The sequence below is a fragment of the Castor canadensis genome, chromosome 9, assembly GCF_047511655.1.
Source record: "Castor canadensis chromosome 9, mCasCan1.hap1v2, whole genome shotgun sequence".
In the NCBI taxonomy this organism is placed as follows: domain Eukaryota; kingdom Metazoa; phylum Chordata; class Mammalia; order Rodentia; family Castoridae; genus Castor; species Castor canadensis.
Window position 1 is genome coordinate 26561221 of NC_133394.1, and position 26279 is coordinate 26587499.

The window sequence follows — 26279 nt, forward strand, 5'->3', positions numbered from 1 at the left end:
AGCAGTAATTGCAACTTGTTTTTGTGGGCTTTTTCAATACTTTGACCCATACCTGTATTTTTATATTTTATTTTCAACACAATAAACTTGCTATTGTTAAAGTACAATATCTCCATTTAGAATTGGTTAGTCATTGGTGCACAGAAAACAACTCAAGTGAGTGTGTCATTTTAATTAATTCGTATCTTCACTTTGATATGTGCTAGGCACAATGCAAATGTGTTAGAGCAACAGAATCACTTTGCAAAACTAGTGGCTTTGCATTTCTGTTACTGTATTAAAGCATTTCTAACTCTTCCACTTCTCATCTTATAGGAAATAAATGACGTGGATGTACAAGAACTTGTAAGAAGGTCAATTGGAAGGTTAACAATTATTCGGCAGACATTTCCAGTACCCCAGAATATAAGTCAGCGATGTTTCCGTGGCAACCATCGAATATCTTCAACATTGTGTGATCCAAAGGATCCATTTGCTCAGAACATGGAGGTATATCATTCTCTATGCCTGGGTATTTCTTCCACAGTGCATTAGACAACTGCAAAGAGCTTTTAGAGTTTCATTAGATTCAGAATTATACATGGTAAGGTTTCTCAGCTATTCTTCTCCAGCAATTTAATCAGTCTGGTAGGGAAAGAGTGTTAAGAACCTAGGTCTTTGATCCTTTTGCTCTTATTATGGAAAACTGTCTGCTTCTTTAATAAAAACCTAATAAGTAAAGGCTTATTACTTTGCTTCCATCTAAGCATGTGGATCTATAGCATTTCTCAAGGTAGAATTCATGATGAATACTCCTAATGCCAAACTGCAAATTATTAAGCTAATAAAGTTGCTTGAATTTTCTAGCATAAAAAGGACACACATGTTTATTCCTTTTAAAACATTAGTTTCCACTTTGAAGAACTTCAATTAAAAAAAGAAACCTACCAAAAAGTGCTATAGTATTATGCAGCTATACCCAACTCAGATTCCACATAGCTGAAACCTTCACCATTCAGAGTACAACAAAGAATCTGAACGTACATAAAAAAAGTGAAATAGAAAACACCACATCCTTGTAGCTCACTCATAGGAATGCTCTTTCAATACTCACTTGGAGCCTATTTCATTTTCTTACAGAAAATCCTACCAGATAATTTTCCCTTTGCAGTGGAGATCTCGATCTTCCATTTGAAGGAGGTATTAGAAAAGGTAGACACACCACTAACAGCAGGGAAACATAAGGAGCATTCTAGCAAGGCAAGAGACAGGAATAAGGAAGAATCAGATTTGCTAACATGCAGCTTATCAGTGTAGAGGTTTTGCTATAACAACAGATCTGTGTGATAAAACCATTCCTAAGGGTACTGCTGAAGTACAATGCTATCATGTTAGCAAATATTTAGTCAACTGCTTAGCAGCAAGATCAAAGTCATGATCAGTTTTAGATGTCAGAAAAAAAGTGTATTTTAGAACCTTAATTCTTTAAAATGTTTACTATGGAAAGCATTTTTGTACTTAGAGATGTTCCGTCTGAACAATTTTGGAAATATAACCCTAAGAAGACTAGTTTATCTCCAATGATAGAAGATAAATAAGGTAATTTGACAAAACTACTTCATTAGAAAAATAACCCCGCAGCCTTCCTATCTTTAGTTACCTTTGAGTTTTTTGATGAATTACCATTCATCCAACCTTTCTTAATACTTAACTAACATTATAATAAGCAGTGTTGCTTTGGGACCTTTGCCCACAGAATTTTCTGCCCCTACTGGATTTTAAGTGAGTTTAGAATAAGTTACTCCCAGGAACCTGAAATCATAAAATCTCATAATATACACTATCATTGCCTTCATCATACCTACCTCAGTGCTTTGCATGTTTGTGAATATTGTGAATTTGAATGTCACTGTCAAGGTCAGCCACTCTGAAGCCTTAACAATAAGGCCTGTTCAAATTTCAGTGTCACTCTTAATAAAATGTTTATAATGGACTCTGCATATTAACTGCTCTTGAGTATAGTTCATGTGAAAATGATAGAATTCTAAGTGAAGGAGAACATGAAAGAATTTTGACTTAGAAAATTATGAAATATTAAATACTGCTTTTGCTAAGAGAAGTAGCAGGCAATGAAAGCAAAAACTTAAGAAAAATTATTGACTATGTCATTTAAGGAAAGCAGAAAGTATTTTAAAGCACATTTGCCCAACAGCATAATCCTTCCATTTCAGTTAATCAGAACAGATATTTTATTTATCTCTATATTCCTAAACTTATCTGACGTATTAAGGTTGTACAGAATTAGCACCCCTCCTTAACCCACATCTCCATCTTATTCCCCTCAAACCCACAGATGGAAGAAACCAGGACAATTACTTTTTCTTCCAGAATTTGTTACATACTAACTTCCCTCATATGTGTGACAGAATTTGACTGAATATTTAATATATAAAAGGAAAACTGACAGAAACTTTTATATGTGAAGTTTATATAATTTAAGAGTGTGAATGTAGGGCTCTTGAATTTAAAATCTTCAACTAAAAGCTAAGCATTTGATATATAGCTTTGCCTTGGTGAAAATGTTTTTCTCACTAAAGTTAGAGAAAGCAACATTTGCATCAAATTGTGATCAACAAGTTACCACTGACTGTTAATTTAAGAGAAGTGATTTCTTTATCAGAAGAACCCCTTCAACTTGGGAATCTACAAAAACAATTCAGGTAAATATGACCATATAGGCAGACCTCGGAATTCAGAAGTGCATGATCAGCAAGTTTTTGGGGGGATGATGGTACTGGAAATTGAACTCAGGGCCTAGTACTTGCCAGTAGACACTGTTGAGCTACTCCACCAGCCCTTTTTGCTTTGGTTATTTTATATGATAGGGTCTTGCTTTATGTGCAGGCCAACCTGGACCACAAACCTATTTGTGCTTTGTAGCTGAAATGACAGGTGTGTGCCACAGCCTAGTCACCGGTTGAAGTGGGAGCTTGGGCTGGTCTCGAATTGTGATTCTCCTAGTTTCTACCTCCCAAATATCTAGGATTACAGGCTTGGACCGCTGCACTTACCTAATAAATTTTAGAAAAGTAAAAGAATGCAAATATGATCCTAATGCTCTAAAATAGAATCTCAACTATAAAAATCACATGAGCAAACATAAGAAAAGCAGAGTTAGGACTCTGTAGCAATCTCTCTGGGCTTTTACCAATTTTGATGTAACTAGAAAAGGAAGTTAAGATTTAGAAAGAATTGAAAATAAATTTTATAAATCTTTAAATTGGTGCCAGAAAAACTAAAATCCAAGATTAACTGAAGTTGTAAAATAAATAATAGTAATAAAAGAACTCTCTTAACTAGAAAACAGACTCTTGAAGCAAGAAGAAAATGACTGATTTACTGGTTGGAGAAGCTGATTTTAGCTTGGCTGAAAACAGAAACATTCCAATCTTTTTCATCTGTTTTTTTCTATCTAAGAAAATAAAACTAAAAAGATTAGGGTCGAACACTTGCATAGCATGCAAAAAGCCCTGGGTTTAATCCCTAGTACTGTTGAAAACAACAACAAAAAGGTTAGAACAAAGGTCATTAAAAGAAAAGTAAACCCCTGGTTTAGTAGAAGCAGAGGTTTGGAGATTTTAGGAATATGCCTAACTGCCATAAAAAGGCCAGATAAATAATTGCTTAATTCAATCAATAAGCCAGCAGATATGATCACAATCGTAGAAATTCGAGAGAAATGCTTGGGAAGAGGACCAACATGCAAGAGATTGGTTTATTGTCAAAAATGTCAAAAGGAAGGAGAAAAGATTCTGGCAGAGTTCAATACATTAAATGTTAATATTTAGATGAACTATAAAATACATTGTCAAGTAAAAATAGCTTTGAGTACTTCCAACAAGACTATAGGGTTTGCTTAAGAAAAAACAAAGCCAAATTAAGCACTCACTAATAGGTTTTCGCGTTTGGGAGAGTATCATAAAGTTATGTTATATGATGTTTGACAAATTTTGTTAAGAAATCCGTGGGATCTGGATGTGGTAGTACATGCCTGTTAACCCAATGCTTGGGAGGCTGAGGCAGGAGGATCCTGAGTTTGAGGCTAGCTTCAACTCCATACTGAGACCCTGTCTCAAAAAAAAAAAAAAAATCTTAGGGAACACGTTGAAAAATCTATCTAATTGCTACAACTCAAACATTTTCCCCAAAGGGCTCCTAAGAGTAGAAGACAGTAAACTTTCTGGTCACAGAGGAAATAAAAACTCAAAATATCTTAAAATCTCACCATTATCTTTAAAAGTTATAACATCTGAAATTTTATAAAACTAAAAATTAAAATTTGCAAACTAAGCTATTTGAATGTTTTTCAGGTCTTCAAGTGGAATTGACTTACCTACATATAACAATTAAATCTTCAAGAGGTGTTGGTATTCCTAGATTATACTTTAGATATATTCTGTAGCTTTGTCTTCTTTCTGACTGTGAGAATTATGGAACTAGGTGAATATTCAAATTGCACTGATAAATATTTCACTCTTGAAGTGAAAGGGACTTCATGGTCATCCACAAGATTCTGTCCTCAGACCTAATGTTGGCAAACCATTTATCACTACTTGAATGAAAATGAATAAGAGGTTTATCAAAATTAAAAGACATAAAGCTATGAGACAAAGTTTTTGTTGTATTACATATTCAAAGTCAAAACTGTTAATATTGGTTGACTAAGAAACCTAACAGTTGATATTTCTCAGAGATAAAAACATACAGGTTCAAAATCAGTTACAAAAAATCTCGAAGGAAGTGTCTCTGTTTGGCAGCTGTTCAAAGCTGTAAAGTTGAAGGCAAATTTCAAGTGATCATAGAGCAAGTCAGATTTGCTGTACAACATTTTAATATAATCTTGGACTCTATGTCAGAAGCACTTTGTTAAGATGAAGAGATACAATGTCTTACACTACTGTCTGCTACTTAGATCACATCTGCATTAATGTGTCAGTTCTGGTTACTATAAAGTTTTAACAGAAGCATTGAAAAACAAGAGAAAGAGGAAAAGAAGTAAAATGATGAGCAGCCTAGAAACAGTATCAGACGATGAATGACAGGACAGAGGGTGTTTCAGGACAAGTGACAGATGGTGTCAAATATTGTCACATACAGGAGATGTTGCTGGAGTTCAGTGATGTCAGAGAGCAAATGTGACGGAGAAGCTAGAGAGCTACAGTGAATCAAATATAGGGTATTGGAATTTAATATTTTAAAAGTAGTATATGTTTGTAGTCAGTAAATAGTCTTGTTTATTGTGACCAGCTTAATAAGGAAGATCATCTGCACAAACTGAAGTCATCTTTTTAAATTCTGATAGATAGTTTGGGATCAAAGAATGAGTGACAAGAGGTCAATAGATGGTAGAAGAAAGGAGCATAAGAAAGAAGATGAACCTTGAAAGAGAATGCACACTTACTTGAGAAAGGAATAATGGGGGGATAATGGGAAGCTCAGAGAACACCACTGCTGCTTCTTGACCCTGCCATGTGGAATTAGATCAGGCAGTTACTTGTTGAAAACACCTATCATGTCTTAGGTACAAAGTTCTCACCTTTAACAACAGCATAGATACTCAGATTTGATGCCTTAATATGCAAAACAGACTGTATCACGGAAGTGCCAGCTACAGACGGAACCCAGTTTGGCAGATTTCTCATGTCTTGACTTCTGTCAAACTCACCTGACTCCAATCTGGACTTTGCTTTGACCCTCTTCCTGTTCTTTCCTCTTCTTTGATTTGATGATTATTTATCTTAACCCAAGTATGTTCTAGGCTGCTGGCTAAGTCAAAAGGAGATAAAGAGTAGGGAAATAAAGACATCTCAGAAACACCCTTCAAGCAATCCATCAAAGAGAGAAGTAAAATAAGGATATGGAAATAGGAGGAAACAAGTTTGGAGCTAGGAGAGGTTGGAAAAGAGCAGATAAATGTACTTTGAGAAGTCATGAGAGAGTCAAAGATTTTTGCTGGATTGTTAGATACAAGCCCATTCATCCTTCATGTTTCTTTTACATTTTCCCTTTGGATCAACACAGTCTAATTCTTACTTGCATTTTCATTTGTGAAATACTTCTAACTTCAAGTCTCATAATTCCTTCATAGTAGATTCAGCCATTCTCTTCTACTTTCTGTAGCAATTATCAGTGTGGGGTGAGGGTGAGAATAGTCTGTCCTAATATTCACTTATGAAAAACAAATTTATCTTTCATACAGCACACAGAATAGAAAGACTAACCTTCCATTAATATTATACATATAAAATGGTGCCTAACAAACACGAATGATTAAATATTTACCTCGCATGTGAAAGAAAACTCACAAGGCATTGTTAGGAAGCTCTTATTAACAACTGCATAGCATCAAACTCTAATTATCCCAATAATTGAATCAGTACTAGTCTGTGATCTGCACAGACTATTTCATAAATTTACTTCTTGATTGATTACAACTAAATAACAATCCATAGCTTCTCCTTTGTTTTCAGCAAAAACTATGATAATAAAACACTTTAAAACCTGAGAAAATTTGAATGCTTTAAGATGACATTGATTTCCATCATTACCTTGAGTTCTCATTTCTATTTTATATCAGGTTTTCCTCTGAGAAGTAATAATATAAAATTTAACAGATCTTATTGACTTAGGATCCCTTTCAGTGTTCATGTTTTCTGAATAAACTCCAATTTCTTTGAAAAATAAGTACCTATGGTAATTAATTGATAGAAGGGATAGTAGTTCTTACAAGACTTAATTGTAAGAGTGGTAATAGACTTTAGCAAAAACTGGCTATCATTCACTTTTCAATCTGTGCAGAAAGAAGATAATAGTATGTTTACTTTAGAAGAAGAAAGCAACACTAGCAACACACATTCACAAATTTAAGTTTGTGGTATTCGTCATATGAATGAATTGTAATCAACGTGAATGCCTACATTCTTGCGTCCGTATGCTTGATCATTATAATGTTTATGAGTGATTCTGTTTTCTCCTATTTCTTCCTTATAGAATACCATAGGTACAAATGCACCCTCAGACAGCTGCTTCCCTTCTTTGCACCTATGACACTCATATATAAGATGGAGTTGATCTCAAGTTGATTAGTTGACTCCTTCTGAATAACTATCATGCAGAAATCTGACATACTCAGAAGATGTATTATTCAGTGTGCCCTCCAGTCTTAAGCCCTTAGATCCTTACCTCCTCAGAAAGAAATAAGGGCCAGTGATTTTCTGTGGTCTGACAGCCTTGCCTCTGTGGAAACTACATTTTTTTTTTCTTTTAAATCTTCCCTTTCATACCTAAATAAGCTGAAAAAGCAATTGAGGCATACAATCAGACGACTCCATTCTCAATGGCAGAATTTCCTAGGAAATGAAAAGGAAGACTGCTTAATAAATAACTCAGTAAATCAGCCATCTATGGCTTGAACAGAAGCAGCTGAGCTGACAATTTTCCCTTATTCTGGATGGTTGGCATCAGTGATTCTAATGATCACTGTCTAATGTTGTTTCAGATTTCAAACCTCTACGTATATGACACGGTGCTTCTTCTTGCTAATGCTTTTCATAAGAAGTTGGAGGACCGAAAGTGGCATAGCATGGCAAGTTTGTCATGTATCAGAAAGAATTCCAAGCCCTGGCAGGGAGGGCGTTCCATGCTGGAAACCATCAAGAAGGTAACTACTTACAAGCATGTCACACTTCTTAATTGTCATGCAAAGAAAATACAATAAATCAGTGTCAGATATCTTTTAGAAGGTTTGTTTAAAAAAAAAAAGAAAAGAAAGAAATCTAATATTGCTGCCAACTCTGGGCCTCAAATGGGGAAACATTAACAGTATTTAATACATTTTTTAAAAAAGGTCAGACAGAAAGACAAAATCTGTACTCATTCCTAAGGGAAGTTCATTCAGGTAAATAATTAGTAGTTGAGATATTTTTTAAATTACCCTGGTTATATCATTAGGGTTAAATATGCAAAAATTTATTTTGGTACCTGTCACAAGGTAAGAAAGTTGTTTGTTTGTGTGTTTGTTTTACAAACCATGCCATCAACCGAAAAATTCATAATAGAATTAGTGAGCTGTTCATATCAATGAGACGTACTAAGACAATGGATGTACCCCATTAGTTCTTCTTATAATAAAGTCATGGCTCATGAACAATTAGTATGGAGCACCACTCATGATCTATTTTTGTGCTTGATTACGTTCTTCTTCTTCACTGTCATTGTGCTGCCTGGCCTGGCTGTGACCTGCCTGGGCGTAGTTACCTTCCCATTCCCAGAAGGCGGTTTATGTGGTTCAGCTCTCCCTGGTGGCATAAGCACTCTGCAGTTTATTAGCCTCTTTGTCATGTCATCCTTGCTGACATTTTCCGTTCGCTTTGCACAGCTCCTTGGATTTAAAATGAAATGATTAATAAAACAAACAAATTTCTCCTGTACCCTTTTCACAAAGCAGACAGCCATTTGGAAGTTTATGTTCTGTATTGTACTCATCCTTTTTATTTCCTCCTATGTTTGCCTTTCTCTTCTGAAACAAAAAGAAAAATAGCTACTCAATTGAAATATGAATGTATTTAGAGAAGTCAGAGGGAAAAAATCCTATATATTTCACACTGGAAGTGAAATAGATGTACAAAAGACAGGCAGTGGAAGAAAGGAATCTTTCAACTGGAGGCAACCTGGATGTTTCTCTTGCTACTGTTTATGCTTTGCAAAAGAGTTGCTTTGACAAGAATTTAGGCTCTTATGAACCAAAATACCTGAGAATTAAATGTATTGACTATATTGGCAGAAAAACATTTTTCAATTGAGACATGAGTATGTCAAATAGCAATCAAGGTGTTGCCAAAATCTCATAGCTTGATCTGTGTAGAGAGCTGGCAAGTATGAATCCAAGGGAGGTTGTTGAACTCAATTCTGATCCTTCCAACTTATTAATTCATGGTTTGGCTAGGACACAGGAACCAGTCATTCTTCTGAAGCTTTCTAACAAGAGAATAATGGCTTAGGAGGTAACCCTAGGAGATACTTATTTAGTGACAGTATCAGTAGGAAGGAAAAAGAGACACCATAATATGTAGGTGTTTTTCAGGCAGAAACTCAATGTATAAAATATTGCTGGGAGAAAATTTATAATCAACAATGATTTGATACAATAATTATGAAATTTTATTTTGAGGTACAATTTGCATATTTTCCCCTACAAGTGTCTATCCCATTTTTTAAAAGAAATATACCAATTTTGTGTGTGAGAGACTAAGTTTGAATGATATGGAGAAAACAATAGTAAGTGTCCATGTTCATTATTTTTGTCTCAGATATCAAATGGTGCTTCATATAGGTGTTTTGTGTCATTCTTTTCGAATGCTGAAGCTGATGCTACCTCACACTACGAGATACTTTAAGAAAAGACTCGATTCACAGAACTCTCAGGGGCAGCAGAGTGGGTCCCAGGGGACTCAGCCTGGCTTGGGCAAAGCTGGGGAGTGGGCAGGGCCTGTTGAATGGCTACTAACAGCTGGGGCCAACAGGAAGTTCCCACCCAGGAAGGCTGGAGATTTGAGAGGCTTACAATTTCCACACATGTCAAATAAGGAGGAGCAGGATAGGTTTTCTTACCAGCCTGTCCAGTATAGGTCCAAAGGGGAAACGGAAAGTTGGACTTAAAAGAAGTTAGTAGCCACACATCACAAATGAGAACAGGCTGTAGTGATCAAATTCTTAATTACATTCAAGTTAAACGCAACAGCCAATATGAAGGTTAGGCTATATACACTTTAAACAGTTCTGTGCTGCCCCACAGCAAACAAACCAGCAAAAGAGCCAGTTTTGTCCCTGTATTAATTATATTCTCATTTCGGGGATGAGGCAAGCAACAGTTTTTAAAGTGATGCAGTTGACAAAAGTAGTATAAATGTCCAGTAAGAGAGAAGATGGCAGTTCTCCTGTTGCACTTGATTATGAAGTGGTAGAATACTCTTCAGTAATTACTGTAGGTCTGTAAGAAAGTTATTGATATTTTATATGTATATGCGTACATACATTAATACCTTTTTGGTAGTACTGAGGTTCATGCTTGCTAAGCAGGCATCTCATCTCTATCACTTGAGCTACGCCCCTAGACCTTTTTCCTTTTACTACATTTAAGATAGGGTCTTGTGCTTTTTGCCCAGGACTGGCCTGGACTGTTATCTTCCTACCTAAACCTTCTGTGTGGCTGGGATTGCCCAGCTTCTTTGTTGAGATGGGATTTTGTTAACTTTTTGCCTGTGCTGACCTTGAACTGCAATCCTCCATCTCCCAAGTAGCTGGGATTATAGGAGTGAACTATATGTGGCTCATTTTGTGTATTTTTGACTGATCAATTTTTGAAACTTAGTTACTGGTTCTTTTTGTAATTGCTGGTTCTTTATAATTTATACTCTTGTGTTTTTGAAATAGACATACCATTTTCAAATAAAATTAGAGTTGTCACTTTGATTCTAATCTTTAGTCCTTTTAAAACTTTTCTTGGTTAATTACATTAGCTTCTACTTAAAATATTATCTAACTTTTATTATAAACATCTTCTTCCTTTAATAAAAATGCCACAAGTATTATGCTATTAGGAGTATCAAGGGTATTGTTTGAAAAAAGATTTTGTGATGAAAGTATTCTGGTTTCGTTTTACTGTTTTTATACTTAAAATTTCTTATTTTATTATTAACTCATGTAATCTTAAAATGCCAAGGTACAATAATGTTAGTCTAACCTCTTTTCATCAATTTTAAGGTGTAGAGAACTAAGCCTCAGAAACACTAAATGACTTAATAAGGGTTAAAGAGATAAATAATTTTAAATGAGTTTCTTGGCTTTTAATTCTGTGTTCTTTGTATCATACTATTTATACTTTTTGTTGCTTGTACAGGAGTTTTCTTTCCCCCTCCATCATTTGGTGTAGGAGTTTCTTACTCCAGTAAAAGTCACTTGAATAAAGAAAACATGCACACCTTGAAATTATGGGAATAAAAGCCATGTGTTAATGTTATGGAAGTCATATCTAAATATGATTATTTCTACAGTCTTTCATGATGCATAATTTAATTTGTTGATGTTATATAACTGAGAGCAAGTTTTCAAAATTTTAACTGAATAAGTAAAATCAGTAGAGGTTGAGCAGCTCTGGAAGAATGGGAGAGGAACTCCAAGGATGGACTCCCACCACAACTGGTTCTGAGAACCACAATTTGAAACCACTTGACTGGGACGTTTAGAAATGAATTCAAACAGTGTAGAACTAACTTCCCCATAGGTGGTGGATTAGTGCCATGTCTATGCAACATGGACAGCCTATTTTTATTTGTAGAATATTCATGTTTAAATGACAGTCATTCTCCATTGTTTCTTAGTGTCAATACCCTTGATATTGAAACAAGTTCTAAGAATTCACTCTATTCATTCATTTTTCATCATTGTTTCAACAGATGCTTACCCATGCCTATTGTGGAATGTACAGTGCAAACTAAGTTTTGGGATTACCTCCAAAAAGAAATTTAGTTCCTAGTAGTGACTATTGCTTAAGTATTCAAAAGTTTCCAGGTGCCAATGGCACAAGCATATAGTCCTAGCTACCAGGAGGAGGAGTTCAGGAGAATTGCAGTTCAGAGCCAGCCCAGGCAAATAGTTCATGAAAATACCCAACACAAAACAGGGCTGGCAGAGTGACTCAAGGTGAAGACCCTGAGTTCAAGCCCCAGTACTTAAAAATAAAAAAAAGGTATTGTCTAAGGCCAGAGACAATGAAAAGGCCCAAATGTGGTGGATATGAGATTTTGTGGGACCTTAGAGAAGAGTGTTGAAGACACTCATACACCTGCCTCATGGACAAGGCACACATATCCTACCAGCTCACACTACCACATGGCCAAGCTTCTGGTCAGAAGTTGCCATGCAAAGAAGGGAGCTGCCCCACCCCATTCCTGAGAGTGTCATGCACCTAATGGAAAGCATTGCAGAATTAAAAAGGTCCACATCCTTTCCCCCTAGTAGGGATAAGTATAGACTGGCCCACTGGACCACCTGACCTACTGTTTTATTTGCCTCACAGCTTTACCTCTTACAACCAATCCTTCAACCTTTGCTTTCTTGTAGAGGCTTTCTCAAGAGCACTCAAGTAAACCACCTACATATAAGCAAATTTCCATCTCACAGCACTTTCCTGTAGAACTGGACTTAAAAATAGAAAACAGATTATTCTGAAATCACAGAAAAACAAAGGAAAACTAGAAATATCAATTATAAGTATGATCAGTTCTGTAAAAAGTGAAACACCAACTGTTCTGAAGATACGGGACTGGAGACCTTATTAAGGCTAAGAGTGACAGATAAGCAGACCTCATAGCATCTTTAGGCAACCTGAAATGTAGCAGGCTTGGGAAAGCTAAAACTATGAAGGAGGTTCCAGGTGATGGGGCACTCTGACCAACACATCTATTAGAATAAATCAAATGTACAGTGACGGGTTGATTAATTTTCCAAGTGCACAGAACACATAGAAAGAATTATTTGAACTGAAAAGACATTGAGAAAAAGGAATTTTCTGTGGGTAAATAAGACACTAAACAATTTTCAGATGAAATCAGACCTAAATTTAGAAGAATATCCTTGCCAGGCACCAGTGGCTCACACTTTTAATCCCAGCTACTTGGGAGGCTGAGATCAGGAGAACTTCATTTCGAGGCCAGTCTGGCTGGGCATATAGTTCAAGAGAGTCCATCTCCAAAATCACAGAGCAAAATGGATTGGAGGCATGGCTCAAGTGGTAGAGTGCCTGTTTTGCACTCATGAAGTCCTAGTTTAAACCCCAGCTCCCACCAAAAAGAGAAAAAGGAAAGAACGAAAGAGAGAATGTATAAATAACCTCATGTCTTATGCAAAAACCAAACAAAATTATAATTACATTATTTTTTAAAAACTAGCCATTTCTTATGTTTTATACATGTTAGTGAAATAAATTCACTAGATCCTTAAATTCCTTCACATTAGCTTAGTTGATCAATTCCTGTTACATCCTTGTGGTAATAATTTTCAATACTGAATGTGGAAACATTGATAGAAAGTATCAGTTTTTATGGAATATCTTAAATCTCTAAGTACCAACACATTTCATATTAATACATTGATACTTATTGATATTAAAGGACATATCTTGAAACATGCTGATATCTGAAACAGTATTCACTGAATGGCAAAAAATATTGAAATCACTTCAGTTTTTAAATGGTAATTTATTCATTCAACAAATATTTATTGAATACTTCCATATGGTGCACTCTGAGATCACAGAATAAGGAAGGAAAATAGAAATATCAAAAATAATTACAAGTGTGATCAGCTCTGCAAAAGGAGAAACACCAACTGTTCTAAAAATATGGGAGTGGAGGTCCCATTAAGGCTAAGAGTGACAGATAAGTGAAGCCCCTTAGGATGAGTAAGAATTAGCCAAGAAAGGAAGAAAGAGTATTCCAGGAATGAGGAAGAAAGAATTTTTCATGCAAGGAAGGTAGAAGCTCACAGGCATGCATGAAAGAGACTTTAGCTTACTTAAGCATCTCAAATAAGCCCACAGTGGCAAGAGTAGAAAAGAAACACTGGATGCCTTATTAGCTAAGAGAGTTGGACAGGGAAAAGATCCAGAAGAATTTATAAACCATGTTAAAGTTCTTAACTTTCACTGAAGGGGTAAAGTGACTCTGAAATGTGTTAAACAGGGTGGTGACAACATCACATGACCTTGTAGCAGCCAAATAGAGGATCCATTCTGCACCTGCCACTTTAGGATGGAGTGGCTGAGGGAGCATCAAGGAGAAAGCTGACACTATGTGATAAATAGAGGTAGATATCTCTAGAAGGTACTTACAGGATTGAAAAAAGCTTTAGTGATTAACAAGCTTGTGAGGAAGAGGAAGAATAAAATGGGGATCCTTAGGTTTATGCTATGGACAGCACACATTTTTACCAGGTCTCTGTTTTCAAGGTTAATCTGAGAATAGTGGCAAAAAAAATCTCAAAGGCAATGGAGCTTTCTAAGGTAAAATCAGAGGTTAAGTCTGGGGAGAAAACAAGGGGCATCACTTAAGGGTTTATGTGCTTATATTACTGACTTCTCAAGCATCCCTGACATCTTCATGAGGTCAGAGATGACTTTATACCAAAAGATCATTAAGTATATTTCATGAAGAGATACATTACAAAGCAAAAAGGTGAACAAAGTAAGTGAAGGCCATTGAAAACTAAATACAAGTCCTGACTTACTGTTTTTTTGTATGTTGCTCAATGTTAAGTACACAAGATGCCATAAAGGGATGAAGATATGGCCCAGAACGGTGGTATGGGTACTGACTGGGAATACCAAGAGAACAAGAAGCAGTCTAATGCTCAAATATTTAGAACTCAGGATATAATATTTTTGCTGCCCTACTGAAACATAATCCCCTTTCCTTTTCCTAGAAATGAAGTTTGAAGACAGAAAGTTAAGATTCTGATGCAATTAGGAGATGTTACTGAGAGAAATATGTGATTGAAGACAGTAAAAGCTCATATCAAACAATGTCTGAATACCAGTGATGTAAGGAACACTTGTCAGTCAAACAGTATATACCACTTGAAGATCTTACTAATAATAAAATCCAGAACTTAACTAAATCTTTAAACTTTTAAGTGATAATTGGATGTTTTGAGATATTAATAATCAGCTAATCACAGTATCAAATTGACTTGCAAGTATTAGATGCATCCTGAATCAAAGATACACACAAGCAGGAGCACAAAGGAGTCAGAGAACAAGACACTCTAATGGATCCCCAGGTCCTTTCTCCCTACATTGGATACACACATTCTATTTCCAAGGAAGATTTTTCAGGGTTACCTTTCATAACAAGGAGCATTTATCTTGTGTGATGTGTCAATTTTTTTTTTTTACCCCATTAAGTATACATTTTCTGGGAAGCCACAATAGATTCTAGCTTTATTTACTACAGCAATTCTTTAGCCTGGGATATTCTGCCAAGGATTTTGCAAACATTAGGACTCTTCTGCCTCGCAAATACCTTTAGTCTGTGTACCCGGAGTTACAGTTACCAAGGACATTAGACTTTCTTACCCCCACCCCCATACATACTATGAAACGTAGTGAATAGATCCTAGATCTGCTGCTTTAACTCTTTTCTCCCCAGGTACTAACCAATGAGATATAATTGAGTTGGAACCTTCCAGCCATATAAATATTGATGCATATAATGAATTTTTTACAAACTCAATAAACTTTAGTTAAAAAAAATAAGACCATACCTATAATTTATAGAATTAGAAACCTCCCAAAGTTAAAAAATAAAATAATAGTAGAGGTAACAATGATGATATAATAGTAATTAAGTCCTCACCATATAAAACACTCTTGTATATTCTTCACATGTATTATACCATAATAAAGACAATAATAATAATTTGGGAAGGGTACAATTTTTCAGTATTAAAGAAATGTAGTTGAGAAGGGGATCAATAACCAGTGTAAAGATCAGTTAGAGATTAATCATGGGTCGTAACATATGTGTACACGAAAGCAATGCTAGGAATATTTCTGTATAGCTATCCCTAACTCAACTAACAGAAACGCTTTGCCTTCCTTATTATGCTTGTGTCTTCTTCAACAAAATTAGTAACAAGGGCAGAACAGGACCTGCCTGAAACTGAGGGGGGGAGGGGGGTGGGGGGAGAAATGACCAAACAATGTATGCACATGTGAATAAATGAATAATTAAAAAAAAAGAAATGTAGTGCATGAGGTATAAAGAAGTTAAGTGAATTAGTCAGGTTTACACAGCTGTTGGGATCTTTTGACATTGATAAAGACCAGGAAGTATAAACTAACCAGTCAAGAGCATAGCTCATACTTCCTAGACTTCAGAGCACAGACATATCAAAGTCAACAAGTATTTTTTTTAAAATAAAACTGGATAATAAAAGAGAAGTTGACTGATTAGGAAATAATAGTGGAGGATAAGTCTTGTTAATTGTTGCTGTTGCAAAAATAAAATAGATTAAATATTGAAATACATGATTAAGGTAAATAACTATCAATCAACAATAGTTCCTTGAACTCCTTTTATCAACTTAGCATCCCATGAGTGACTGGCAGGCACAGCTGAAGGAGAAAGAGCAAGCAGCATAATCCTAGCCCCTCAAAACAGACTAAATATGGAGTTACAGGTTATGATAAGTGAGATATATTTAAGTATCAATATCATAGAGATGATAATTGAAGCAATTTGCAAAATGAAATTATTTGTTGTCCAAATAAATGTCATTATAAGGCCAAAATTCTTAGTCAGACATATCTTTAACATTAAAATGGCTCAAATTTGATATTTATTTGTAAAATCCTACATAATATGAAGGTTGATAAACTAAAGTGAGAAAAGAATGGTAAATAAGAAAGAAAGAAGTATGACCTATATTGCCATCTGTTGGAGAAATGAACATCTGTCATGTTGAATGAAAGATGAACCTTGGAAATTCCCAGCGAATCTCAACAGCTAGCAAAACCAGTTAAGAGGAAAAACGGTTTTCAAGCCTAATTTAGCTTTCATATATATGTTCATGTTTGTCTGTGTGTGTGTGTGTGTGTGTATGTGTGTGTGTGTATGGTTGGTAAAAGTTGCCATTATGCATTAAATTTATTTTCTTAACTGATACATTAAAAACATAAATCAATACATATTAATGATGTTTGATATATATACATAGATATATATAGATATATGAGTATATACAATGTGATGTTTAAATGAAGTTAAACATATTTATCTCCCCAAACATTTATCATTTCTTTATGGTGAAAACATTCAAAATTCTTTCTTCAGGCTTTGTGAAATATATAGTACATTATTGTTGGAATTTTGAAAATGTATTTACAGAATTAGAAAACCTCCAGTAATTTTTAAATGAATTTTTAGATTCCCAGGTATAATTTTAGTACAAATTTGAGTGGAATTTATGCTGAAGCAAGGCCTACTATATTGGCAATATTTGTCTCCAGAGTACATTTTTTATGCACTCAGAAGTATCTTTCATTGTGCTATTATGTACATGCAAGTTATGAAGTATGGTGGCAAAACCTCTAGTGTGGAATTTAGCCTCAACTAACATGGAGTCATTTTGAGCAGTGATTTAACTCTTTATTCCTAAATTTCCTTGTTTATAAGATAAGTGCGTGAGATTAGATTGATTTCCAAGGTTATTTTTCTGCTTTATGTTGTTCACTTACTTAAAACTATCCTGTTAAAATGTTCATTTTAGAAAAGAAAATAGAGCTCCTAAAACTTCCTTTAATATTTTATTATCATTATTTTATTCCTTCTGAAGTTTTACATCAGTATCTGTTCTCTTCTTTAGGGTGGAGTTAATGGCTTGACTGGAGAGTTGGAATTCGCAGAAAATGGCGGTAACCCCAACGTCCACTTTGAAATTCTTGGAACTAACTATGGAGAGGAGCTTGGCCGAGGTGCTCGCAAAGTAAGTCCATACACATTTATAAATGCACATTTTTAATACAATATACAGTTTTGCTGGATTATTCTCTATGCAATAGACAAGAATGCACATTGAAATTTACATTGTAGCTTGAAGAAGAAAATGAAGAGGTAGAAATGAGGAAGAACAAGAGACAGACTGAGAGCAAGAAGCATTAAAATGATCTTAAATACTTACTGGAAGCTTTAAGCAATAAATTCTACTTATGCCTTAGAACAATTTAAAGGAAAAAGTAATCTAATGCTTGCCTAGGGAAATGGTATTATCTTTCATTCATTATAATAATTTTTATGAAGTAGTGAATTTAATATTTATGCAATGCCTAGTTGTCTGACTTTTAATTTGTGGATGCACAAAATCAGATTAAGAGCTTAGATAAATTTCATATAGTAAGACAGAAAGTCTATCGTAAAATGTGACATTATAGTATTTCAGCTTCCATATGTCATGTAATAAATAGAAAATACTTTGTAGGAAGTGAACTCTTGTTATATACTATACAGATCACTAAGAGAAGCAGCTAAGTGCCAATAAACAATGTTTTGTGAAATACTGGGACTATAACTATCTTAATCAGAAATACAAAAGCCCTTGGAGAAATGACTTTTCTCTAGTTTGATTTGCCATTTTACGTATTTTTGGTAAGAAGTAACTTAAAGTAAATGAGTTTGCATACTGAGATGATAGCTATATTAGTATCTGTATCATGGTGACTTCATAAGGAACTATTGCTGCTTCAGAAGCTGTTTCTTTCAGCATTGACCTGTAAGATGTGGAGAAACCTGGGCTGATGTAGTTAGGAGTTGTTCTTGCCAAGATAAAAGAAATTCTTAATAAAATTATAGCATATTGAAACTATCTTACTGCATTTTAATTTTTGTCTTATACTGTAGCAAAATTACATAAAGCACAGGATGGTTTAGTGAATTATTTTAAAGGAAACAACCACTATTAAGGTCAAGAAATAGAACATAGCAGACATTCTGAATGTCCTCAGATGCTTCTCCCTTATTACCTGCTGGACCTTCTTTCACAGAACTCTAACCTTTAGTCTGAATTTTATATTTATTTTGTTACATTTTAAATGCATTTTTCTCATCAGTGTTTGCATCCTTACATAATATAATTGAATTTGACCAATATTTGAATTTAACAATGGACTCACAATTTTTTCTTGCTTCTGTTCAAGGTTGTGTTATTCATCTTTGTTGGTTCTTGTTGCAATTTAATTATTTATGTTTCTGTACCATTTCCTATAATCTGAATGTGTAACAATTTACTATAGTTTGTTTCTATTTTTAGTATTCTGTAAAGTAAGCAAGGCCACTACAAGGTAGATTCTTGAACATATCTCTTGGATATATGCGTTTATACTGATGGATGAATTTGGGTACAGGAATAGAATTGTAATGCAAGAAAGCAGATCTTGAATTTTACTGGATAGCATCAAATTTGTTTTCATAGAAATCTGCCAGCTTCATATCACTAGCAAACTCTCATTGCCCCATGCTCTAGACAAATATTGGATTTGTCAGACTGCCAAAGTTTTAGTCATTTGTTGATATAATGATATATCCTTGTGGTTTCAATTTACACTTCCCTGATTATTAAAAAAAAATTGTATTATATCCTATTTTGTTTTGGCTCCTCCTATTTCTTTTTGAGTTAATTACCCATACACATTTTTTTGGACTTTTTTGGGGGGGGGTGGGGGAATATCTTTAGTTTGTTATAATTCATTCTAGAAAATATATACATATAGATAGAGATAAATACTGCATATTAGTCTTTTGTTACATAGTTATATTCCAAGTATTGCTTTCCTGTCTATAGATTTTATTTTCATACCATTCATAGTACTTTCAAATTTAGCAGAATTATGAATTTTTCCCTTATGATTACTGATAGTGTTATTACAGAAATCCTTCCCTACCCACAGAGTCATAAAGATTTTGTGCTTTGTTATTTTCCTAAGGTTTTATAGTTTTTCCTTTTAAATTGACCTCTGTCTACCTGGATCTTTTCTTTTCTTCCTTTTCTTTCCTTTTTCTTCCCTCCCTCCCTCCCTCATTCTTTCCCTTCCTTCCTTCTTTCCTTCCTTTCTTTTTTCCTTCTTTCCTTCCTTTCCTTTCCTTCTTTCTTTCTATTCTTTCTTTTTTTCACGGTGCTAGGTATGAACCCAGGGCATAAAGTATCATATTTGTTCTAGTGAGAATAATTTAAAACAATAAAAAACAAAATTTTAGTACACAATGGTTTTTAATAATTCCATTCACCAATGTGAACTTCACCCAGCTGAAATTATAGAGCATCTCCGTCTCTCAGGAAGTACCATTGGTCTTGTTTCCCTTCATAACAATGGAGAGTGCTTGCTTAGATGGTAAATTCATGCAAATGGGATGTGGTCATCATATATTCTTTTCTCAGTGTGTTTTAATGATATATCATTATTTTCATTAGGCAACAGTTGGGGGGTCTTTATTTGTTTATTTAATTAATATTTCTGAATAGTATTATCTTCTATGAATACAAAATGGTATCTTTAAAATTGTATTTTCTATTTATTGTTGATATATGAAAACATTTATATATACTTTATATATACGTACACATTTTATCAGTGACTAGGGATTGAATTTAGGGCTTGCTAGGTAGGCACTGTACCACTTGAGCCATGCCCCAGCCCTTTTGTTTTATTTCTCAGGTAGGGTCTCATGTCTTTATCCAGGGCTGGCCTCAGACCATGATCCTCTTACCTATGCCTCTCACATAGCTGAGATTACAGGCATATACCACAACACCCAGCTTGTTTGTTGAGATGGAGTCCCACTAACTGTTTTTCCAGGTTGGTCTCAAACTACAATCCTGATCTGTTTCCTGAGTAACAGGAATTACAGGTGTGTGACATTGCATCTGGCCCAACATTGACATTTTCTATTGATCTTATATCTAGCTGTCTTGACTAGCGTTTTTTATTGTGGTAACTTAGTAGACACCTATGTATTCACTACAGACTGTTTTAGATCTGCAATTAATGAGATTTTTGTCTCTTCTTTTGTAATTTTGTATCTTTCCTTTCTTCTTGACTTAGTGTACTTACTGGGTCCCCTAGGACAATTTTGGATGGAAGTAAGAGTAGTAGGCACCCTTAGGTTGTTATCCACCTCAGAGAAAAAGCTTTCAACATGTTACTACAATATATTTTTTTCTTTCTATTAACTTTCTTAACTTTGATCAGATTAAGGAAGAACCATCATTAATGGGATATAAATAATTTTCTCTAAAGTAAAGTTTAAGCAAGGCAGACACAGTGACTTACATCTATAATCCTAGCTACTCTGAAGGTGGAGATTGGGAGAACTGTAGTCTGAGGATAGCCCAGAAGAAAAAGTTAGTGAGATCCCCATCTTAACAAATAAGCCAAGCCTGGTGGTATGCACTGTAACCCAACTACAAGGGAGACTGCAGGTAGGAGTCCTCCCCAGGACTAAAAAAATCATCTGACCTTATCTCAAAAATAACTAAAGCAAATAAGGGCTGGGGGGTGTTGCTTAAGTGGTGGAGTGCTTACCTAGCAAGCGCCAGGTCCTGAGTTCAATCCCTAGTACCACCAAAAAAGAAAAAAAGTTTAATTTATATGTGTATAAAATTATAATTATGTATCTGTTTATATAAAAATTTAATTGCTAACATTTTGCTTAAGCTTATTACATTGGTATTATGACTGAGGTTGCCTGAAGTTGTCCTTTCTAGCAGATTTTGATATAAAGGTTATGCTGACCCAACCTAAATGAGTGAGAAGTATAAACCATCCAGAACTGTGCACACTACCAACAGATGTTCTTGCAATTTATTGTTATTAATGAGACAAATCTCAGTGGAGTACCAGTGTATTTAAATAGCAACATTAGAAAAATAAAAAAGAAGGTGAAAATGTTAACATTTGTGACAGTAATTAAATATCTCTGTGAAGACAAAGGGGAGAATTTTTAGAAGGCAAAAGGTTTAAGCATATTTGACTGCTCAAAGACCAAGCCAAGAAAGAGGAAGAGCTGAAGGTAAAGGAAGAAATTTGACCATTGATAGAAGTACAGTAGGGAAAAAAGAGAGAATTGGACCCAGAATGAGATGGTGTTTTTAACCTTAAGCTTGGTGGACGACACTTTCCGGGGGGTAAGGAAAGAATGGGTTGTTTGAAAGTTAAGTCTTCATGAAATGTAAGCACTCTGGTGTTAGGAAGCTAAAGGATGGTTACATACCAGGTTCTTTTTTTCCTGGAGAAATGGAGAGTGAGAAAAAGGCTCTCTGAAGACATTGGAAATAATGAGGACATCAGAGGTTTTGACATAGCTGCTGTGGCCAAAGGGAGAGAGACGACTAGGGAACCAGGAAGGATTGTCAGGCAGGGCTGTTGTCTTGGATGAAGTTAAAGACAAAGAATCACTGTAGCATTAATCTTAATCTTCTGGGTTGTGTATGCTTGTTCAGTAGCATTCAGCAGACTGAATAAGTTTGAATTAATATGAGCTTAGGCTTTTACTGGGTCATTGTGAATAGCTTTTGTTTTGTTCCATGTTGTTTTGATAGCAGTACAGTGAATCAATGAGGTTAAAACATACTGGTGAGGTATGGTTGAAGTGAGAAAGTATGAAATCTAAACTAGACACAGATAGCAGTGAAGACAGGAGTCTCAACAAGAGAGACAGGGTGTGGCTCAAGAAGTCTGTACACGCTGTGTCTTACTATAGGCTGAGAAAAAGAGCTTCAGAGCCAGAAAGCCTCATGCAGGGAGAAAGACATCTGAATTCATGATTCTAAGTGTGCATGCATGGTTCCAGGCATCCTCAAACCAAGCTTGGAACCATGTCAAAAGAGGGCTTCATTTAGCTTCTCGGTCTAATATGGCTCAAAGTCTGTCTAAGATCAACATAGTTTCCTAACCCCGCTCTGAATTCAAAGTCTACAATGTGCTATCCCTGCCATTTAGGTGACAGTGATTTATAGAACATCATGCTATCACTACTTTAGTTTTAAGTCATATTTAATATCATCAGGAATTATTTAATTGGTTTTGTTCCTATGCTCCAACTCCCAAAAGGACTGAAATGCTCCCAAGAGCTGGCATTATATAGATGTCACCTGAAAGGTAGTAGTATTTTTATTCAGTATGGTGCCTTTTACATTGTTGAATGCACATTTTAATATCCTTATTTAAATGATTTTTAAGCATTCTTAATTTTTAAATATTTGTTTTTATGGCTCAAATGTTTTTCTACTCAATTGTAATTTTAATTACTGAATTTATAAAACTACAAGTTTGGTAATTTTAAGAGTGTTACGTTTTAGTTTGTGGATTGCCAGCTTCATTTTAAATGGAGCAGTTCATATAAGTGTTAACACGTGATATTTTCAAAGCTGCATACTGAGGGATGTCAGAAACATGCAAATCATTGTGGCACAGATTTATTTTCTAGATCTGTGTCCAGTATAAAGGTTCCAGTCCCCATTTCTCTATGTCTCAAAAAGAGTGAATGGCTTTCCAATTGAGGGGCTGTCAAACTGTCAGTGTTTATTCTGTTGCCAGTGGCTAAGTGTATACAATGCCTGCAGTCTTATCACCTCAAGCAGAGATACTGTCAGAGCTCATAAACTAAGCTGAGTTTGTCTGCTCAGGATTTGACCATGGATTCAGTCCTATATTTTGGACTGGTCTATGCTCTCTTGGCATTATGAAGGTATCACTTTTTTTTTAATTTGGGGAGAATGTAAACAGGATTATTTAATTTTCACTCATAAGAATCAAACTAAAGTTTTCCTGCTTTTTTCCCATTCTTTTACTTTGATGTAAGGTGTTTTCATTCAATGGTATATTGACGGTGTTAGCACACTATGTAGCCTTGAGATAAATTCATGTGAAACTCAAAGCCAAATTATGAAATCATCCAGATTTTCTGTGTCATTAAACTCTGTGCAATATGGTTGCTCCTGTTTCTTCATCACAACATAGAATTTCCAAGAAAAAACTCCAGCAATACATCATGTCAAGCAATCTAAAAGTAACTGTGATACGGAAAAATATAAAAAAAAAGATTACAAAGATTAAATAACGTTGCATGTATAGACTCAATGTTTTTCCATAGAAGAGGAATTCCACATGACAGCTTTTGTGCTTGTCTGAATTTTCCTTGTTTTGTTCAGTTTGCCAATGCTATTCACATTTTATTGTGAAGCCTGAGTCCCAGCATTAAAATTTAATATGCTATACTTAATGTCTTTGAACTTTATCACAAACAGAAAAATAAGGCTAGGAAAAGTAGATTGAAGCTGGTCTCACAAGTAATCTTAATTGCATAGTAAGGCTTAGTATCTTCATAAAAGTGTTTTCTCATAAGTTGATGAAATAAAATGGCACAGCAGAAATATTTTTGCTCCTAGCTACAGTAATTTCTCAGATAGATTTAGAATCTTTACTCAGGTTCTCCAACATTAAATTCACAAATATAAAATTGACAGCTTTTCATTCTTAGCAAACCTAATGTACTACTTTTGCAATAGATATTATATAGTTCCATTTTTAATGAACTAAAATCTTTCACTGCCTTGTACTCAGAAAGAAGAGAGAATACCCTTGACTTCAAATGGCCCAAGATTAAATATTTCATTGGTTTTGGCTTCTGATTCTAGACTATCACAATAGCATCTGCCTTTATATACTAACTTTCTTTATGTTTCCTTATAGCACCTTTTGTAAAGTATTTTATACATATACACACATATTACATATATACACACATATATAATCTTTATATATCAGAAAATATAATAAATTTCATCTTTTATAGTCTGTCTTTCCCAATGTAATATAACTCCATGTAAAATCCATGAAAGAGTTTGCTTGCTCCCTGCTGTACCCCCAGGCACGTTATATATCAGATGCTAAAGTATTCGATGAAAAAACTGTGGATACATATGCATACTGGCATAGAATCTGTAAGATTCTTTTCTGTATCTAAATATTTAGCAGCCACATTTTTCCTTTATGCAAGTGAAAAGTAACAAGTAAACACATGAGTTATTAGTTGACACGCCACACTGGAGTGTAAGAATGTGACTATACTCTTTATCTCTTTGTGTCCTTAATGCCTTGCAGAGTTTGTCAGTGGGGTACCAAAGATATAAGCACTGATTTTAATGGCTGTTATATAAGATATAAATTAGCTTACAAGAATTCATAGAGAATAGGGAAATAGGTAGGTAGATTGATTTATTCCAAACATAAGTAGAAGACTTGCAAAAGCACATGCTCAGTAATATTGGTGCTTGTAGTTCAAGGTTACTTTCTAGCTAGGCTAGACCTCTTAGGAAAAGGTGCAGAGTATTAGCTGTCAGACACACCTCAGTTCAAATTCTGACTGTGACTGTGTGATCTAAGGACTTATCAACAAAATGAGTCATGTTTTCTTAATCTGCAGTAATACATATGTCTCAAGATTATTGCAAGGATTAACTGAAGTTTTGTTTGTAGGTTATGTAATGAAGGATAACTGAAATATTGTCCATTTATAAATAGACAGTAATTTCTGTGATTCAAAGAAATGCAAAGGGAAGCTGGACAAAGTGGTACATTGCCTGTAATTCTAGTACTCAGGAGGTGGAGGCAGGAGAATCATGAGTTCCAGGCCAACCGAGGCTACATAGTGAGATCCTGTCTTTAAAAAGGAAGAGAAATACCAAGTCTAGTTGCTGACATGAAATCAAGAAATTTCTATGTGAGACAGGGAAATTAATTTCATTTTTGGTGTGAGTGATAAAGCATTATCCGTGACAGTCACAGTGATAGCATGAAACACTAACCTTTTTGTTTTGTTTAATGTCTTCTCTCCATAATTCTACGAGTCTGTTAACCAAAGCTTGGAAATATAGTGTCTGGAATTATATGGAAAGCTAATAGCAGAGGATTTGGTACTAAATATAGCCTGTACAAACCTGAACTTTTTACTTTAAACCCATAATTAGAAAATCTGCCATATTTATTTACTGTTAAAATTCTAACAATGAATTCATATCTTGGAAGTTTCATATAACAGGTAGAATATAGAAAATATTGTGAAGCCAATAGCTTTTATGTTCTTCTCTTATCATCCTTGATCTATAGCATACAATCATAAGGAACTTAGCTCTGTCACCTTTCACTTAGATCTGTTTTCAAGAAAATATTTTGTACTAGAAGGTCACATTATTGATATTCAGTATAAATCTTTATGAAATCTCTATGTTAGACTTGAAATTCATTGATCCCAGTAGTCTCCTGAGGGAGGAAGAATTTCTGCCATTTACAAAGTTCTGTGGACCAGATCATTCCTGCTTCTAAGGGAGCCCATCTGCCATCATTGCAGGATAGAGGAAATAAGCTGTTGGTGTTGATGCTTAAGTGACTGACTTTGTGGCAGAGTTAGCTGCTCCTTGGGCTGAGATCACTTCTTACTTCTGGTAAGCACCATTCGCTGCCTCTTGAAGGGAGCTGGAGCTGTCTTTCGTGGTGATTGGGATGATGGTGGCCTCTTCACAGCAGAGCAGAATGCTTGAAAGAGTGCAATTCCAAGTCTTTGTTTTCTCAGCAAAAGAAAAACCTTTTCTGGAGAACTACAAAGCCTGGATTATTTTCTTGACATGATGGTTAA

At 34.9% G+C, this 26279-nt stretch overlaps 1 protein-coding gene across 4 annotated transcripts in view; it reads left to right on the forward strand.

The window, feature by feature from the left end:
- Window positions 1–26279, forward strand: part of Grid2 (glutamate ionotropic receptor delta type subunit 2) — a 1442266-nt gene that overhangs the window by 869593 nt on the left and 546394 nt on the right. For all 4 annotated transcript variants that reach the window (XM_074041373.1, XM_074041371.1, XM_074041372.1 and 1 more), the window contains 3 exons: window positions 316–489; window positions 7538–7699; window positions 17461–17580. In XM_074041373.1, the coding sequence (XP_073897474.1) occupies window positions 316–489; window positions 7538–7699; window positions 17461–17580 (456 nt within the window). The remainder of the gene's footprint in view (window positions 1–315; window positions 490–7537; window positions 7700–17460; window positions 17581–26279) is intronic.